Genomic DNA, 20,560 nt, shown 5'->3' with positions numbered 1-20,560 from the left:
ATTTCCAAAAGTAAAAGGGCAAATTAGTGCAGAAGAGAAATATCGATAAAGCGATATAGTACAAAAAAACAATTGACAATTCATTACCACTGGAATAGGTTTCAGTGTGGCAGATCGTTATAGATACATAAGGGAAACATTTAAATTAAACACAATTTGACAAGGTCATGTTGAAACCAAGGGTAGCAAAGGATATGAAAATATTGCGATAGAGACAATGGACAGAACATTACCACTGGTATAGCGTTCAGTGTGGAAAAACATGTTGGACACAAAGATAAAACACAGTGTAACAAGGTCATGTTAAGGCCAATTGGAATGCAAGAATGACCAGGTTAATGAATTATGTGTCCTGTAAAACCAGTGACAGTCTTGGCACATTTCAGAAGGGGTTGCTAGAACGAGTTGCTGGGAGTGTCAGGGACCGGGTACATAGGTCTCGAAGGGAGAGCAAGGTGTATCTATTCGCCGATGGCAGAAGCGATAGAAATGGTACCAGACCGGAATAAGAGGTTAGGGCTGGGTATCATATTTGTACTGTACTGTTCATTCATCGATAGTGTTTAAATCCTGGTCCACTGAATTGCAGCATGTGATCCACTTGCATTCACTTCTGTTCAGTAAGGTTTGGAGGTTGCTGCCCCTGATGGGTAGTAATAGTTGGTCGATCACTTGCCAGATCATATCCAGTTTGCTGTGTTTTTTTTTCAAGAAAGTGTGTCACCAAGGGGGCAGCCAGGACTTTGCGGTGGATCCAGCTTTTGTGTTGTTGTATTCTCTGTTTGACCATTTAGGTAGTCTGGCCGATGTAAACGAGATCACATGGGCATCGAATTGCATAGATTACGTTTTGGGACCGGCAGTCGGTGAATGTTTTGAGTGTGTAGGTATTGTTATTGGCTATAAATTCTTTGGTGTTTAATTTGAGTTCACAAACAATGCAGGATTGACATCGGTAATGTCCGATCAGTGGTGGTAAACCCCATGCGGCAGTGATGGAGTTCTGTTGTACAGGTTTGGTGGGCCAAGTGATGGCATGGACAAGATTATTTGGCCAGGTTATCCCCTCGCTGGTAAGAAAAGAGAGGGGTTTCTTTAAGTTCCTTTTGGGTTCTCAATGTGGTCCAATTGCGTGTAATGATCTTTTTAACTTGGTTGCTGCTGCATGGGCTGAATTTGGTAACAAAGGGGATTCTGGTATTTGTTTTTTTAGGGTGAGGTGTTGGTCCCGATGGCAATACCATGCTCCCTTGCGGGCACGGGAGACCAAGCATGGTGGATAACCTCTGGAAACAAGTTTGTGGTAGAGGATGTCTCATTCACTGAAGTAGTCTTTTTGCCATTTGCAATTCCTGCGGATTCGTAAGAATTGGCCGTAGGGTAAGCCATCCCTGAGGCCCCGAGGGTGGTATCTTGAGTAATGCAATAAGGTATTGCGTTCAGTGGGTTTCTATCTCTAGAGTAGATCTCACATTCACATAATTAAGGTCCTGAGGAAAGCCAGTTATTAATGAAAGGCCTGGCTGAAACATGTAGACCGCCCACTGAATGCAGGAGTTCCTAACTATCACTCCACCTACATCCACCTCCTTGTTTTTATCACTACCAGAGGCCCATATATTAAAAATAATCCCCGTGGGTATTGGGACCACTGGATAGTTTTTAAATTTCACTTTCACTTCACTATCACTGCACACTCGGTAAAATACCCGCTCCGCTGTAAAACAGGCGTTGTAGCACACCCGAGACACATTCGGTGTCACTGGGTGTGCCCGATGATGAAGCATGCCACCAACTAGGTTGGTGGGTGAGGGCTTTATAAGGAAAACAAAAGGTTTTTTCCTGTTTTCCCCTCCCATACAGTCCCGAGTCCTGTATCACGCATAAATAGACTAGTCCTCTTTGATGACATATAATAATCCTGGGGATATGGACTAGCCTTCTAGTCATCTCTCTCTTTTTGATATCTGAAAGTCCTACTCTACCTGTCACAGCTGGACTTCTCCCTGCTGACGGTGCTCTCCATCTTCTGCAGTTTCAAACGCTATGCAGTTTATAAAATTAATTGCAACAAATCGGCGTTGTTCCTACTTGGAGAGGTACAGCCTGACACCCCAATATCCTCCCCTGCTCATCCCCTACGAGTCATGGTTGTGATCCCAGTGGTGACGGACGGCTTCTTCTAGTCAGGCATAGAGATAACTCTCTGTAAAGACCGATTCCTGGAAAAAACCTAGGAAGATTATTCTGTGAATTCCAGGCAGACATATCAGGATGAAGGGGCTAGCCACTTTCATTTATGGGTCAAGCAAATATATTTAAGTTGATTAATTACTTTACCCAAGTTGTTCCTCTGTCCCCCAGAATACTCATTTCCCAATACCAGGTGGACAGAACGCTGCGCCTACTGCTCTGGGATAGATGTACCCCCTGCATAGCTCTGGGACCCTACAGATAAATATCTACAACGGGTTATCTTCTCTCCCAGACCACAGGGTGTACTGTTGGGCTACCCACCTACAGGCAATTAATGAGTGGGGAAGTGCCCCTGGAGAGGCCCTGGCAACAAGACTTTAAGTCCTTAATGGAACCGCACAGTTACATATATTATTTATGTGGTACTAATAGAGCCGACAACTTGACTAGACTGATTACCAAATGGGAACAGGAGTTGGGCATGATGGATGACAACCGGGGAGGGTGCACTTATGCACCCTCTAGGCTTTGCGAGCAAAACAAGGGTGAACTCCGATCACAGCCACTTGTTCAAAATGGGTAGGGCAACTTCCCCCAACTCGTGCTTAAAGAGACCCATGGTCTTTTGGTTCATCCAGGGATTCTGCTCCTTTGCCACCATCATCTGCGTTCACATCTCCAACCAGCGAATCAGTGTTCAGGTTGGCTGGTTTCGGCGGCCCCTCCATACTGCTTCCATACTGTGTGTCATAGCCACTGCAGTGGCGTAACGAAACTTGAGGGGGCCCCCCTACAAAGCACAATGAGAAGGCCCCCCAGCGGCCCGGCCCACCACCTACCACCGTCCACCAATTAGTATCACTAATGTGCATCTCACATGGGAGTCACGGAGGGCCTCGAAGGGTGCGCAGGGCTTTTTTACGGGGTCTTTATGGCCGTAAAAATGAGCTGTGCCCCCCCACCCGACAGAATGTGCATGGCATGTGAAATGTCACCCTCTTACAGAGATGTTAAAAAAATAAATCTCGCTCTTTAAACACAGTGTCTTGTGTGTGAGTGCACGTCAAATAAGTGCACAGAGGTTTGTTTACACGATCCTCAGCAGACGTGATCATAATGAGTGATTACGTGTGTCTGGCCATGCAGGTTATATGACGAACATACAGGATCCTCATCAGCTAATTCGGATGCTAATCATCGCTTCTCATGTTTAAACCGCTCTACCGGCACTCTTAATCCCAGCGCGAACGGTACAGAGTATCCGCGTTACCTTGGGATTGCTTCACTCAGCACGCACCACATGTGGTGTTTAACAAGGTTATCCAGCTTGCACGCTCCCATGGTGCATATGTAGGACCCCTGAAGGGTTGTGTTGTGTTGGGTGGGGTGTGGGGGGCTCTACACAGTGTAAGAGGGCATCTGCAGGTGCCCACACGCCATAGGATACAACAGGTGCTTGGCTGACACAAGTACTGTAAATGCAGCTGTGAAAACTGCTCTACGTGCCACCGCTGCAAGTGCAGGTTGCCCCATGCTTCCATATGAAGTGTGCTGCGAAGTACTGACTGGTAGGGCATCTTGTGCTACAAGTTGTGTAAGTGCCTGGAGCAGCGCCCTTGTGCCCACTCTTGCAAGCACAGTCAAGTACTCATGCTGCAAGTTGATGTGAGCGCTCCTCCTGCAAGAACCCTGACACTTAACGAAACAGGGGAGGTTGCTGTGAGTGCTGGAGGCAGGCATTCTCTGAGGTTTTGGGGGCGCTCCTTGGTACTTTTAGAGCCACACCCCTCACTGTGCAAGACATAGAAGAAGTGCAGCTGCTGAAAGTGGCTGAGGCAGGAGACTTTCTGTAAAGTCGCCGATAATGCAGGTTGCCTTTGTGCTAAATTGTGGAACTGTAAGCCCCTCTGGTCCTTGCAGTGTAGTTTGCCCTAATTGCTGCATCTGCAGCCCGCGAAGGCTACTACTTTACCCTCTCCACCCTTCGGTGGCACCAAAGCGCCCAGACACCATAATTGCCCTCACTGTGTTTTAACAAAGTGCCTACTGCAGTAAGTGCCATTTTTGTTACAAATATATCTGTCATCTGCTTTTCCAATATGTTTACTATGTTAATTGCCATGGTACCAGCCTCTCCATTGTTAGTGTTTCCTATTTGCCTTGATCTTTGGGTCGCTCCCTTCCCATCCAGACTATTATACTCCCTCCGGCCCCGGGTCCCGTCTTCTGCACCACCTGGTATGAAGCACTCAGAAGTTGCAGCAATGTGCAGTGCACTTTAAATACAACTGTGAAAGGAAAGGGGCCTCTCAAGCCTCAAGACGGAGATCTGGCTTTGGGTCAGCTTGAGAGCCTCTGAATCTCAATCCAAACTTTTTATGTGGTTTCTGTTCCTGCACTACTTGCCTTAGTTACCATTTTCTTGAAAATACCTTAATTCACTATGCCTCCTTTTCCTCGACCAGGCCAGACCCAAGAAAAGCCATAAAAGACACAGGAGGAGGTAATTATGTTGGGTCTAGCGGTGTGACGTTAATAGAATAAAAAACAATTGCGGCCCGTCACACCAGTGATTTATCGGAAAGAGATTGTGCATTTCCTGATGTCCTTAATTTGTACCGGCGGTTACAGGCGTGGCACCATCCATAGCTGCCAAGGTTTTAGATTGCTATGTGTGACAGTTTCCTAATTTCAGTGTAAATATGAGTGACATTTCAACGACTATGAGTGACACTTTCTCGGAAGCAAAAATAAAGCAATGAAGACGAGGGAAACAAATAAATATCAGAAATTACACCAATTTGAGCAACAAGAAACTAAGTTAACTGCTACAAAGCATAAGACATAATTGTTTAACGGCTTTCATGTATCAGACTCTAGCCAAAATTGCAGAAAATAGATAAAGCGGTATGGAAGATATTCATAATTTATTTATAATCAGCTGAGTGACTCTCAGACTCACTCGACTGCTGCTGACGACATGAGCCTAAGCACCGCAGCATTGGAAAATTGAGAGCGAGAGGGACTCATTTAGGTCACAGCTAGACAGGCTTAAAGCACATTTTATTTTTTGCTTGAATTAAGTCTCCAGAGGCTCACTGTCTGACACTGAACAGAGATGAGCTTGTAAATGTGTGCACCACAACAACCAGCTAGCCCCAATGCCAGGTCCAATTAAAGTGCAATCCCTACTCCTAGCTGGGGCTGGTGGCTCCGTGTACTAATGCATCCACTATTCTGTGATTCATCTCATGGTCAAAAGTTTAAATATTGGCAGGTTTGCTCAGTATTTCTTTGCTCTGGGTTGGGTGGCATACGTACCCTTGAGAGGAGTATCAATAAACATCTATCATTAAAAGCCATGGCGTGAACATTTGCATAACAAATATACATGTTATGGTGTGTTATAGTGCATCACACATGCGTGGCTATTAATTTAACGGAATGGGCTGCTACTTTGAGCAATCTTTTTTTTTTTTTTTGTACTTGTGTGTTCAGAAAGCACATGCATAATAAGAGATTTGTAAACAAACCCCTCGTGGGAGTAAGGCATGTTCTGCCTCAGCGCTCCCTAGTTAAACTGTCACGTGATTTAATTTACATATGAGAAGGGACAGCAAGTTCTATACTTGATGGTTCTGCTCTCATGTCACAAGAAGTAACTAATTTGCGCAACACCATCATCTAAATAAACTGGTACCACCTTGTAAGCATATATGGAGTCAAACATACTGCAAGATTTGAACCACCACAGTGAAAGCACCGCAGAGGGGGAGGCCTATCCACAAGGACCAGCTGACTTTGATTTACGCTGGAGCCAGCCTGGGGGGGGCACACCTGTGGCGTGCAGAGACTGGTGCCCCTGTGACATTTGTGGCGAGGTGCTCGGTAAGGTGACTGTGCGCCTAGGGGGCCCCTGGAGCTCGGGGAGGGGGAGGCCTATCCACAAGGACCAGCTGACTTTTACGCTGGAGCCAGCCTGGGAGGGCACAGCTGTGGAGTGCAGAGACTGGTGCCCCCGTGTCATTTGTGGCGAGGTGCTCGGGAAGATGACTGTGCGCCTAGGGGGCCCCTGGAGCTCGGGGAGGGGGAGGCCTATCCACAAGGACCAGCTGACTTTTACGCTGGAGCGCCTGGGAGGGCACAGCTGTGGAGTGCAGAGACTGGTGCCCCCGTGTCATTTGTGGCGAGGTGCTCGGGAAGATGACTGTGCGCCTAGGGGGCCCCTGGAGCTCGGGGAGGGGGAGGCCTATCCACAAGGACCAGCTGACTTTTACGCTGGAGCGCCTGGGAGGGCACAGCTGTGGAGTGCAGAGACTGGTGCCCCGTGTCATTTGTGGCGAGGTGCTCGGGAAGATGACTGTGCGCCTAGGGGGCCCCTGGAGCTCGGGGAGGGGGAGGCCTATCCACAAGGACCAGCTGACTTTTACGCTGGAGCGCCTGGGAGGGCACAGCTGTGGAGTGCAGAGACTGGTGCCCCCGTGACATTTGTGGCGAGGTGCTTGGGAAGGTGACTGTGCGCCTAGGGGGCCCCTGGAGCTCGGGGGTCTTTGTTACGCCCCTGGTATTGACGCAACTCTCGGTTCACCACCACCTGTTGTGAGCCTTATGCTTCTAGTGGACACACAGCTAACATCTGCACCCATGCATGTAAACACCATCTGTAGGACCTAGAAGATGGGGATTTGCACACCTAGGCGCATGTATGTACAGTCCCATGCTACAGACTCGATGGACTGCCCGACAACCTCTGCCTGTAGGTTTGTGAATAGCATTTCGTAGTATGTGAGAAGTCCCACTGTAGTACTACTTTTTGGGGACACACAGTGTAAAGACATCTATGTTGTCACCAAGGCTACCATCCAGGACCTGGTTCACATCTAAGGAGCATTGTGGGAACGGTGGAAAGCGAGAAATGGAAGATTCCAGAGGGGGCCAGGGAAAGGGCACACGCGTCCTCCCAGGGAGTGTTGAACAACTAATGAAAAACAAAATCAAATAAAGGGGTTCAATGACCTCAGCAGTGGAAGGAGACACCGAATTCCACCAAACCCTAGGGTAAACAAGCTATTGCAATGCAATAGGTCTAGCATTTACGAGAGTTTGAGCTATTGGCTTAATAAATGATAATGCCTTTTATTTATGTGTTGTTTAAAGCATATAGATTAAAGGCATTGTCATTTACAATTCCAATAGCTTAAACTGTTGCAAATGCGAGACCTATTGCATTGCAAATGTCAGCCTCCATGCTATAATTTTTTTTTACATCCGTTATGCTAGAGCGTGTCCTGCCTGCAACAGCTGGCAGCACAAAGCTATTTGAGAAAATAGTGCTTGGAGGCTGTAATTAAAGCCTACCGAGTAACAACACACGGAACAGGAGGTTGCAAAGTGAGACCAGGTGATACTAAGGAGGAACTATTGAGCCTGTTGATCAAAGAACAGCCACAGTTTACAGTGGACAATGACACAAGCCAATGAAGAATGTGGGTGGAGCTTCAAGTCCTTACCGCAATACCGCATGCGTCGCAGAGCAGTGCATGCGCTGCCTAGGCTCGACCTAAAAGGCTGTTCTCCAGGAGAGAGGAAAAGCACAGAATGGGATCTAAAGCCACTGATAACAGGGAACTGAGCTAGACAAGAAAAACAGCTAATCAATCTGGCTCCGTAAGACCTTCAAATGGATCCCCCGAGGCAAGAAAGACAGTCACCCACGCACTCATTACCAGCAGGCTGGACTACGGAGCGCCCTCTACGCCGGCATCAACATGTCTCTACTACGCAAGCTCCAGACAATTCCCACCAGAGGGCTGACTTTGATTTACGCTGGAGCCAGCCTGGGAGGGCACAGCTGTGGCGTGCAGAGGCTGGTGCCCCCGTGACATTTGTGGCAAGGTGCTCGGGAAGGTGACAGTGCGTTTAGGGGGCCCCTGGAACCTTGGGGGGGGGGGGGGCGCACCGCAGAGGCTGCGGGGGCCTTTGTTACGCCCCTGAGCCACTGTCCATGAGTGTTTGGTGGGCACTGTACTGCTTTTCGCCAGTGCGAACCCTAATGTATAGTTACGGAACTGCCTTCATGGTAAGTCGACTTCAAACGGGATCCCCAAGAGTAGGATTTGTGGGTTGAGTGGGACAGGCGCCTCTGTGACGGATGCAAGTTCCCTAGTAATCTGCAGTCAGGATTCCTGTATGGGTGACACCCCCAATGTGCGTGAAAAAGCACCATCGACTTTGTCCTATCTCAGGCAAGAACTTGATGGCTCATGTGCTTCGGGTGGAGGCACACACAAACTTGTTGTGGGAAACTGCTGGGTTATTGGTGGTGGTGCCATTGTATTATCAATAATGGACAGTTGTGTGTTGTGTTTCAACTCGAAAAGCATAATAAAAGCAGTACAAAAAAGACGTTTATAAACTTTATTTGTGCAGGAATAATGTTAATGATAAGTAAGTTTTATATCCAACTCCCATAAATTAATATCCTTTCATATGGGAGTCTCCGCTGATTCCGTATTCCTTATTTTATATAATGAGTTTTATATAGCGCTGGGTAGACCTGGAGGTATCCGAGCGCTTTACATAAGGAAACAGCAAGTTATCAAATTTCACATAAGTTACAGAATGATTACATAGTCAATACAGCAGTTACTAGCGAGCACAAAAATCAAGCCCCAAAAAGACCAAGAGAGCTGGAAGTCCACAGGGACGAGATTGCAGTGGAGAAAACGACGAGTCAAATGTCCGAAGTCCGGCTGGCTATTCCTTGTATGGTTTGTATGTGGACTGGGACTCCCGTGGTGTGGACTGTTCTGGCAGGTATTCTCAACTCCAAGGCTGAGGAACAGACCGTAGAAACTTTTAGTAATTTTCCTTCTTTTTCATTTCTTTATTAACTTGATTCAGGTTGTGCTTATGTTGTACGGTGAGTTTTTTCCCCCCGTTTGTTTAGTGACGCATCTCACATCTTTATTTTGGTTGCAGAGTGGAGCATGCTCGAATGCATGCCAAGCACCGGGGCCACGAGGCCATGCACGCCGAAATGGTGCTGATACTTATTGCAACTCTGGTGGTCGCACAGCTGCTGCTGGTGCAGTGGAAGCAGAGACACCCTCGCTCATACAATGTAAGGACAAGTGCTGAGGCCTGGAGGTTGCTTTTTAAGTGCATACAATGTTAAAGTGCCTGCTTGCTCTTGATTTTTTTTTTATTGTACAGCAAATGAAAACAGAAAAATTTATTATATTTTGCTAAGATCATTTTTTAGAGTTGATCTAATCGCAGTGGTAATAGCTTTTATAACGTGACTTGAAAATCCATTCATTTCTACTTTGCTTGTTTACATTTCCCATTATTATGTGGTGCTCATTCCTGAGAGAGGAGAACAAACTTTAACATCTTTTCAAAATGCAAACAAGGATAGACCTTACATGTGCAGTCTTCCAGAGAGACAACTAAGCCTTTCTTTTCATACCAAGCTTAAAGTACACAGCCTGTGAGCTTGTTTTCACTGCTTGCCTCACATTCGATATGTCACCCTGACTTAGGGAAGCATAACTGCAAAATCCTTGGAAGTGTTCCATATCTCAAGAGATGGTAGAGATTGTTCTCAGGCGTCAGAGAGCAAATTTAGGGAAGGGTGCCAAGAGCCTTATCTTCATTGTCACAGAGAACCTGACCTTAACTGAATGCAGACACAGGCACGATATGGGCAAAACTGTGAAGGGCTCGAGAACTGTGGTCTTTTGGAACAAACTACCGCTGTCTAATATGTTGGGGGTTGCTAGCCAAAGTTTTTTTTCCACTCGAAGTGCCTCTGCTCCCTCTAAGGAGCAGTGAACCCTTTGTAACTGATACACCTGTTATGGGCAGGAAGACCATTATGGTTAAGCCTGAAAGAAAAATTCTGTCTGGGGGGCTCTCAGTCATCAAATTATATAGCCATGCAGTCTCAGCAAGTAGTCTGATTGAAAGAAGATGTCCCCAGTTTATTGTTTAAGCTAGATTTTCCTTCAGTCTATAAGGTGTCCAGGCTCTCGTAGATCGAGCAATTGGTAACTAGTATCTTGTCACTGTCAATAGCCTATTTGGAATAGGTTTTTGGCGGTTGCAGACAATAAAACATTTTGCTTTTGATGAGGCCAGTCTAAATAAGGGGCTTTAGAGCTGCTTTAGAACTCGTTTACCCACAATTGACTGGTCATTTGATTACTTTGCAAGTAAAACAATGACATTGGGATCTTTTTGCCCCTTTGGATCTTACGGACAACTCAAACCATGAGTCAAACTGAAAGCAGCAATTGGAGTACAGTAGATTACTATAAACCTCCTCATAATCCTCCACTGCGAAGGATATTAGAGGTATCCACAGGACTCTGAGAAGAACTTTCCAAGCAGTATAGACTGTGATGTTATATTATGTCAATTTGTATAGCACGCTAATCACCCATGAGGCTATCCAGGCACTTCATAGGTGGGTAGGTTGCTGTCTCCCTGGTGAGATTATTCAAAGAGCCAGATCTTCAGCTTCTTGCAAAGCTATGATGAGGCTCTGATGTTATAAGGGAGGTTGTTCCATGCTTTGAGGAAGATGTACAAGATACTACGATCTCCAGCTCTATTATTGTGTATGTGATGTGCTAGTGAGAGTCCAGCTAAGCGGAGGTGCCTGGGAGGTTGGTTGAAGTGTACGTGGCTCTTGAGGTAGGCGTGCTTTGTATGTGTGTGTGAGAGGTTTGAACTGAGTTTGTTTGTGTATCTGGAGTCAGAGAACCTCTTCGAGGTGTTGGGTGATGTGGGTGTGACGAGGTAGATTGAGGTTGATTCTTGCCGCAGTGGTTTGGAGCCTGTTGAACTGTTTGGGGATTCCTGCGTATAATGCATTGCTGCTGATTCCTGCGTAGAATCAAGCCTGTTGCTCATCAGGGCCTGTGTGACTTTTTTACTAGTATTCTCTGCTCGCCACTTGAAGATTTTTCGCAGCATCCTCAGTATGTGGTAACAGGCGGAGTTTAACGTGTTTACCTGAGCTGTCATGTTGAGCTTGTCTAGGATGATTCCTAAGTTTCTGCCTCGGGTGGTGGAGGTAGATGTACAGCTGAGGTCTACCAGCCACCACGTGGAGTCCCAAGAAGAGGTTTTGCAGCGCGAATCCTTTTCTGGATTCACATGCTGTGCATTATTCCGCCATCTAGAGATTGGGTCCGGAATTGTCCTTTTTTTTTTTTTTTTTTTTTTTGTTTTTTCTTTGCTTGTTTTGGTCGCCGTCGACCACCATTTGGTGCCAGGTACGTCTCCTGTGTGACGTAAGACCGTATCCTGGAGGTCGACGTGCGTGGTGGCCATCTTCAGGTTCTTTTTTCCGCCGTTGGGTCTGGATGCAAGAGAAGAAGATCCTGAGAAAGTTAGCATTTTCCCGAAAAAACTTCAAGAAAAGAGGATCGTCATCAAAAGATCGACGAACAACATCTATTAACGACACGGGGTCATTTACAGAAGCGGAGAGTTTTTCAGTACCGGAGGGCCACTCCGGGACACAAATGGCGAGGTAGGGGTCATGGAGAAGACCCACAGCAAGATCCACACAGAGTGTGCAACCTCTGCTTGCCCAAGGATCACCAGGACGAAGCCTGAGGCCTGTGCAGCGTTCCTACTGAAGACTCTCGGGACACGCCGAAACCAGAGACAGGCCCACTACGCCACAATGTCGCAGCCCACGAAGGAACCTTACATGAGGGACATGGGTGTCTCTAGCAATGAGGAGGAGCATGCAGCTCCAGCAGAATCTACGCACAAAGGGTCGGACGTAGAAATTCTAGAAAAGGACGCTGAAAAGAGACTAGCTGAAAAGAAGGCAAAGGAGTCGATAAAGAAGAAGGGGAAGCTAAGACACCAAGACCCGTCTGAACCGAAGGGCCACGAATCAAACCCGGTCAAGGCAGCCCCGACTAAGAACAAAAAGACAATCGAAGGTCTGCCGCGATCAAAGGAGACCCACGGGACCCATCCAAAGGTTACCGAAGAGGGACGATTGCACAAGGCCACAAACCAAGGGTCGACATCGAACCTACGAAAAAGAGCACGACGCCAAAATCTAACATCGACGCCGAAAAGAAAAGGAAGTCCCCGGCCTCTGACGCTGAAAGGGCCCTCGAGGTCGAAAAGAAAAAGAGAAGACTCGAGGAAGAGATGGCTGCGCTACTACGGAGAAAGAAGGAATTCGATGAATCTTTAAAAGATTTCCGAATCCCCAAAACACCGGAAGTAGAACCGGGAAACTTCTTCGCCGAAGAGGCTGAAGACTCTGAAGAAGAAGAAGCTATCTTCGAACCACCACCGACACCCGAAACATACCGGAGAAGGGGAAAGACGAAGGAAACTTCTAAGATGAATGGAATGATCTCTACACCGAGAGTCCAGAGGAATAAATCCACAACTATCCCTCGAAAGCATCACCCCCAGATGACATGGCTTTCTATAATGACATTGTTAGAAGGGCAGCAAACCAGTTTGGGGTGCCCCATGGATGAAGAAAAATGGGATACATGTTTCCTGCTGGAAACACTGGCACCTGCAACAAAGGGGACACAATATTTAACCATGTTGTCAAGTATTCTGGACCAAGGAAAATAAGCTTTCAAAGAGCCAGCTTCAAGTAGAGGGGTAACTCGTAGAGTGGAGAAGAAATATAAGCCCTCTTCAAAGGATCCAAAATACATACAGGGAAGCATTATACCGGACTCCATCATTGTACCAACAGCCAGGAGGAAAGCAAATGCACTCTCCAACACAGTGCCTCCACCAGAGAAGAAGAGCAAAAGGATGGACTTGGTGGGCAGAAGGATGGAAAAAGCAGCGATGCATTGGCGTGTTGCCAACTCAAATGCCCTGTTAATAGGTATGGCCACCAACAATGGGATGAAATTGAGGAGTTCATAAACACAAGCTTCCAGAGGAAGACAAGAAAAGGGCGAAAGCAGTCATCCAGGAGGGGAAGAATGTGGTTAACACATGCCTAAAATCTGCACTAGATGCAGCAAATATATTGCAAGCAGGCAAATGTGCATGGGAACCATACTCCGAAGAAATGCCTGGCTCAGGATCTCTGGATTCAAACAAGAAGTCCTGACATCAATTATCAACCGGCCCTTTAACAGGCAGGATCTATTTGACAAAGAGTTGGAAGAATCACTTCAGCAAATTAAGAAGGACAACGAGACAGCAAGGGCAGTGGAGGCCCTGCAACAGAGAGGATCTTTCAAAAGAGGAGGTTTCTCAAACCAAGACCACTGGAAGAGGCAGTCTCAGCCAAAGCCAACAGTTGCCACAACAGGCTCGGGGACAGAACCCAAACCAACAGATGGGCCAACAATCAAGCTACCAGGGCTGGCTGCAGAAGAAGCGGCCCTTTCGAGGTCGAGGTAACCTCCAGAGGGATAGGAAATGGCTCAAACTGACCAACATGGAAAAGGACCCAAACAAAACAGTGGGGGAAAGAATATCCTTTCAGCACAGTCAGTGGGAAGGGATCAGAACGGACAAATGGGTATTAAATTTGGTACAACACAGATATTGCATGGAGCTAGCAAAAACACCTCCTGCAAATCCACCAAGAACAAGAAAGTTAACAAAATCGGAACGCATACTGCTAAACGCAGAGATCGAGGAACTGTGCCAAAAACAGGCAATAGAATTGGTACCAAAACAAGAACGGCACACAGGAAACTACTCCCCATGCTTCCTTGTTCCCAAACAAGATCTAACCATAAGGCCAATCATGGACTTAAGGTTCATAAACAAGTTCATACGGACTCAAAATGTGTACCTTTCAAGAAATAACCCCGCAAATCCAAAAAGGTGCTTTTCTGGCAACAATAGACCTCAAAGACGCATATCTACTTATCCCAATGAACAAAAGACACAGAAAGTACCTAAGATTCCTACACAACGGAACGCACTACCAATTCGAGGTACTCCCCTATGGAATAAAATCAGCTCCACGGGTGTTCACAAAGTGCCTAGATGCAGTGGCGGCACACCAAAGGAAAGAAAGAATCCATGTATACCCATACCTGTAAGATTGGCTAATAAAGGGTTGCACGAAGCATATATGCGACTATCATGTTCAAAAGACAATTCAAACGCTACAAAACCTGGGTTTCTCAATAAACCCCAAAAAATCATCAACCAACCCAGAGAAAGATGAGACCTTTCTGGGAGCAAGGCTAAATACAAAAGACGCAAAGGCCTACCCCACACTGAACAGGATACAAGCCATCCACAACGAAACAGCCCTCTACCAGAGGGGGCGGTCTCTGACAGTGAGGAAGGTAAGGATACTAATGGGCATGATGGCCTCATGTGTCCCACTCATCCCTCACGCTCGCCTACACATGTGCCCATTTCAGGAATGGCTCAACAGCAGCTGGTCGCAATCCACAGGAAGTTGGAAGGATCTAGTGGTTGTTGCACAAAGGGTGCAAGCAGAGACACAATGGTGGGCATCCAACATAGCACAGGGTAGACCTTTCAGGGACCCAACTCCATCTGTGACAGTCACTACAGACGCATCCCAGAAGCATCCGCAGTGGAGAAGTGTGGCTCAATGGTTAGAGCGGCAGACCCTGATGCAGAGGTCTAGCCCGGACCAGGGTTCAATTCCCGCCTCGGCGGGTCTTGGGCTCAATTTCCCCGGACCCGATAATTCTCGCCTCGGTGCCTATTCTAATCATGGGTCCCACTCTGCAACTCTGGGCAATAGCTTGCTTAATCTCCACAACGGCCCCAAAAGCGCTAGGATGCCTGGCTTCACCTTGGGGGTGCCCAGGAGTGGGCACTTCACAGGGAAAGGCCAGGAAGGGTTCCACAGCGGTATGTGCACAGCGCCTGAGAGACCCTTTCGGGGGGGGTGCGGAGCGCTATATAAATGCACTACATTTACATCCCTCAACGGATGGGGAGCACATCTCAACCCGAGCAGGACTCCACGAAACACATCAATTTCCTGGAAATGAAGACTGTTTTTCTGGCACTAAAGGCATTCCAGAAACCTATTCAGAGGAAAACAATCCTAATACAGACAGACAATACAACCACAATGTTCTATCTCAACAAACAAGATAGAATGAAGTCCTTTCCTCTGACAAAACTAGCACAGGGAATCTGGCATTGGGCAATACCCCAACACATCTGCAAACTGTACATCTACCAGGAGTAGACCACCTCGCAGACAGAACAATTGCTCTCACGAATGGGAGCTAAAACAGACAACAGTCCAATACCTATTCAACATCTGGAAAACACCAGTGTTGGACCAGTTTGCAACAATACAGAACAAGAATTGCCAATACTTTGCCCTGAGGTTTCCACCCCACCTGTCAAAAGGAAATACGCTTTCACTAAACTGGTCTCAGACATTTGTTTATGCATTCCACCGATACTCCTGATACAAAGGGTACTACAAAAGGCAAAAGGACCAACAACGAATATGATTCTCATTGCCCCTCATTGGCCAAGGCAAACATGGTACTCGACTCTCCTAGAACTATCCAAGGGAGAAATGATCAGAGCAGAAAAAGACCTGCTGACAATGCAACAGGGCCACATTTTTCACCCAGAACAAGTGACGCTACAACTAGCAGCCTGGCGCCTGAATACATAGATTTTGGTAATCTCAATCTACCGCTAAGAACGATGGAAGTGCTTAAGGAGGCACGGAAGCAATCCACAAGGAAGTGCTATACAGCACAATGGAAACGATATACAAAATGGTGCATCGCAAACAACAAGACCAGATCCAAATATACACAAACAGTTATCACATATCTTACTTACCTCTTGGACAGTAACATCAATGTTCGAGGCATATGAGCTGCAGATTATACACTGTGCATAGATCGCCATCTGGTGTTGGGCCCGGATGTTTGCAGTTTGTTTTTCTTCTTGGACAGTCTTTGGAAGTCACGAGTTCGGTGACTCCTCCTTCGGTCCGTACTGCGCATGGGCTTCGGCTCCATCCTCAGATTGTTTTTTTCCGCCATCGGGCTCGGATGTAATACTTCGTGCTCCGGCTTCGAACCTTTCCAGTTCGACCTTCGACGAAAAATCCTCGTCCATCGAGATTCTTCAGACGAAATCGGCTTCTTCATCTCTCTCTTCGGCACTTCTTCGATTCCAGGCATCGGCAGCGGCCTTCAGGCCTACCTCGACTCTGGTCTCGGCCGATGGAAAGGACTCCCTTTAAGAAGTGCCCAAAATGTGGGTCTAAATTTCCCCACACCGATCTCCATCAGGTGTGCAACCTCGGCCTCTCTCCCGAACACGAGGCCCGAGACTGCCCCGCCTGCAAGTCTTTTCGATCGAAAAAGACTATTCGGGATCGACGAGCTCGACGCACCATGGCGCACTCATCGACCTCGGCTCCACCTGACATCTTCGGAGAAGACACCGGAGCTTCGGGACAGCAGCACACCGAACAGGAGGACGATGTCGTCAGTACTTCCGAGGCCGACGACTCCGACGTGGAGGAGATCACACCGGCGCAGAGGGTCGTGAGTACTCTACCCCCTCCCACTCCCGCGCCCATACCGAAAGACTCCGGTTACCCCATCGCCTCCGGGCCTAGGGAAAACCAAGCATACCGCTTCCATCACCCCACCTCGGGCCCGGTTGAAAAGCATCACAAGTCTCCTGGCGGCTCTGGCTCGAGCCAGCCTCCTAGCGGCGCCGAAAAACACCCTTCGGCACCGAAGAAAACCACACCAAGCTCCGTTCCGAAGCCATCGGTGTCGAAACCTGGCCTCTCGGTGCCGACCAAACATAAATCCCTCGGCACCGACGCTTCCGTGTCGAAGCCTGCCTCAGCGGCGAACAAAAAATCGGAGGCCCCGAGAAAGCATGGCGCGGATAAACCAACTAAGCCGTCGGTTCTGAAAACATCGGCACCGATAGAGGAATCGGTGCCGGAGGAGCTTTTCACGCCAGATCCTCTTCAAAAGACTTTAACAAAGGATCCAAAGACTGGACATTTAACTTTGTCTTCCAAGAAAAGACATTTAGATAAGCCAACTCCTCCTCAACCACCAAAACGGAAGGACTCTGCCACATCCCCATTCAGAGTACCCTCCCCACCACCTCCACCTCCTCCGCTCCCTCCATCTCCGCCCCCACCTTCTCCACCCTTGCCTCATCGCTCTCCAACCCCGTCTCCAGACCCGGATGACCAAGGGGATCCTTTTTATGATCCAACAGATGCCCCGCAGGACCCCACTCCTCCGGGAACACCTGACCCATGGGAGGATTATCACAATCCAGACGTCCCAGATGTGCCTCAGGATGATCTTTATCCATCCAGGCCATCTACACCAGAGGACTCCCTAGGGTTCCACCACCTCTTACAACGGGCGGCACATTATCATGGGGTGGAGTTACACAGTGATCCAGTTGAGGAAGACTTCCTACTTGACACGTTTGACATAGCAGATAAATCCACCGCTATATTACCCATGCTTTAAAGGGGTGACCAAACATGCGACAGAGGTTTTCAAAGACCCCGTCAGAGCTAGGGTCTTAAACCCCAGAATAGAAAAGAAATACAAGGCAGCCCCCACAGATCCTGCCTATATTAAAGGACCTGCGCCCCTAGACTCATTAGTGGTATCCACAGCTAGGAAGCGCTCCAATTCTCAGTCATCTGGTGAAGCTCCGCCACCCGATAAGGAATCCAAGCTCTTAGACGCGTCAGGCAAACGCACTGCCGCGCAAGCTGCCAATATGTGGCGCATCGCCAACACGCAAGCGCTGCTGGCGCTGTACGACAGAGCGCACTATGATGAGCTGGAGGCTCTTATGCAACATCTCCCAGAGAAATATAAAAATAAGGCTAATGAACTGATACAAGAGGGAAAGATTATTACCAACACCTCGATTAAATGTGCACTTGACGCAGCAGACACAGCTTCCAGGGCTATAAATACCAGTGTTCTGCTTCGCCGCCACGCCTGGCTCAGGATCTCCGGCTTTAAACCAGAGGTCCAAGCATCTATATTAAACCACCCCTTTGACCAACAACACTTATTTGGCCCAAAGGTAGACGACGCCCTGGAAAAAATGAAGAAGGATACAGATACGGCGAAGTCTATGGGAGCACTACAATCACACACCCCTAGACGCTCCTTTCGCCGTTCCTCCTTTCGAGGCTCTGGCAGAGGTTACTCTTCCGATAACGCCTCCACGTCCTATAAGTCCCCTCCTCAGAATACCTTCACAAAGGGCTATCAAAGAGTTGGATATCGAGGAAACAATAATAAAGGCAGGGGCAAAACCAACACCGCCCGTTCTGCCACACCGCCCACACAATGACTTTCCCCCGCTCACCCCAGACCATTCCACTCCGGTCGGGGGCAGACTACAAGACTTCCTTCAAACCTGGGAGACCATAACCTCAGACAAATGGGTGACCCAAATTATTCGGTCAGGGTACTGTCTCGAACTAACTTCTACCCCCCCAAATATTCCACCCAGACACCGTGCGATGTCACAAGAACATACCACACTTCTGAAACAAGAGGTACTCTCCCTCCTGCAAAAACAAGCTATAGAGCAGGTCCCTGTCAATCAGCAAAATTTAGGGGTCTACTCTCTGTACTTTCTGATACCAAAGAAAGACGAGACCCTACGGCCCATTCTAGACCTCCGGCCTCTAAATGCATATATCCATTCAGACCATTTTCACATGGTAACTCTCCAACAAGTTCTCCCACTCTTCTGTCAGGGCGACTTTCTCACTACACTGGACTTGAAAGACGCATACTTTCATATTCCAATACACCCTGCTCACAGAAAGTACCTCAGATTTGTGGTGGACGGCCAACATTATCAGTTCAAGGTTCTCCCCTTCGGGGTCACAACCACACCACGGGTGTTTACCAAATGCCTGGCAGTAGTGGTGGCACACCTCAGAAGACAAAACATTCACGTCTTCCCCCTACCTGGACGACTGGCTCATAAAAGCCGCGTCCTACCACCAGTGTGTGCAGCATACAAACACTACCATCCAACTACTCCACCAGCTAGGATTCACGGTGAACCACCAAAAGTCCCACTTGATACCATCTCACACAAAGCAATACCTTGGTGCCACTATAGACACCTCAAAAGCCATAGCTTATCCCAACTCAGCCAGAATCGCAAGCATACAAGCCTTGCGCCAAAGATTCCTTCTTCAGCACTCTCTCCCAGCAAGAGTGTTCATGAAACAAATAGGGATGATGGCATCTTGCATCTTCATAGTGCCTCATGCAAGACTTCACATGCGTCCACTCCAAGAGTGCCTAGCACGCCAGTGGAACCAGGCCCAGGGACAGCTGACGGATCTGGTGTTGGTGGACGGTCGCACCCATTGCTCTCTGCAGTGGTGGAACACCACAAACCTTTCCAAAGGGCGACCGTTCCTGGACCCGGTTCCTCAGGTGATTCTAACAGACGCATCGCTCTCCGGCTGGGGAGCGCACCTATTACACCTCACAGTGCAAGGTGTATGGACGCCACAACAGAGATTACTCCACATCCACCATCTGGAGTTATTGGCGATCTTTCTAGCCCTGAAATCGTTTCAGAAACAAATCTCAGCCAAGGCAGTCCTCATTTGCACAGACAATATGACTGCAATGTATTATATTCAAAAACAGGGGGGGGACACACTCTCCCCAGCTCTCTCGCTTAGCACAGAGCATATGGAGATGGGCAATCCCACAAAAAATCTTTCTCCTGGCACAACACGTCCCAGGTATACAAAACACCATGGCAGATCTGCTCAGCAGACAAACGCAGCAAATGCACGAATGGGAACTGCATCCACAAGTTCTTCACCCATTCTTTCACAAGTGGGGGCATCCTCAGATAGACCTCTTCGCCACCCACGAAAACAAAAAATGCTCAAGCTTCGCCGCCAGATACCCACACCCATTGTCCAAAGGCAATGCGATATGGATGAACTGGTCAGGCAAATTTGCATACGCCTTTCCACCTCTCCCGCTAATTCCATTAGTGGTAAGGAAGCTACAACAGCACTCCCTCACACTCATTCTGGTAGCTCCAACATAGGCCAGGCAGCCGTGGTACACCACACTACTACAGCTCTCGGTGGTACCACATCAAAAACTGCACCTGTCCCCATGCCTCCTAACCCAGAACCATGGAGAAATCGGGCACCCGGACCCAGCTCAGCTCAACCTTGCGATCTGGCTCCTGAAATTTTAGAATTTGGATACCTTAACCTTCCCCCTGATTGCATGAACATTATCAAGGAAGCCAGACGTCCTACCACTCGAGCATGCTATGCCGCAAAGTGGAAGAGATTTGTTGTTTA

General features: G+C 48.0%; 1 protein-coding gene across 2 annotated transcripts in view; it reads left to right on the top strand.

The window, feature by feature from the left end:
* The window catches only part of RNF121 (ring finger protein 121), a 326,737-nt gene that overhangs the window by 190,144 nt on the left and 116,033 nt on the right, over positions 1-20,560 (top strand). For both annotated transcript variants that reach the window (XM_085623428.1, XM_085623429.1), the window contains exon 3: positions 9,178-9,319. In XM_085623428.1, the coding sequence (XP_085479554.1) occupies positions 9,178-9,319 (142 nt within the window). The remainder of the gene's footprint in view (positions 1-9,177; positions 9,320-20,560) is intronic.

Source organism: Triturus cristatus, chromosome 8 (assembly GCF_964204655.1).
Source record: "Triturus cristatus chromosome 8, aTriCri1.1, whole genome shotgun sequence".
Classification (NCBI taxonomy): Eukaryota; Metazoa; Chordata; class Amphibia; order Caudata; family Salamandridae; genus Triturus; species Triturus cristatus.
This window is presented reverse-complemented; position numbering and strand designations above follow the sequence as displayed.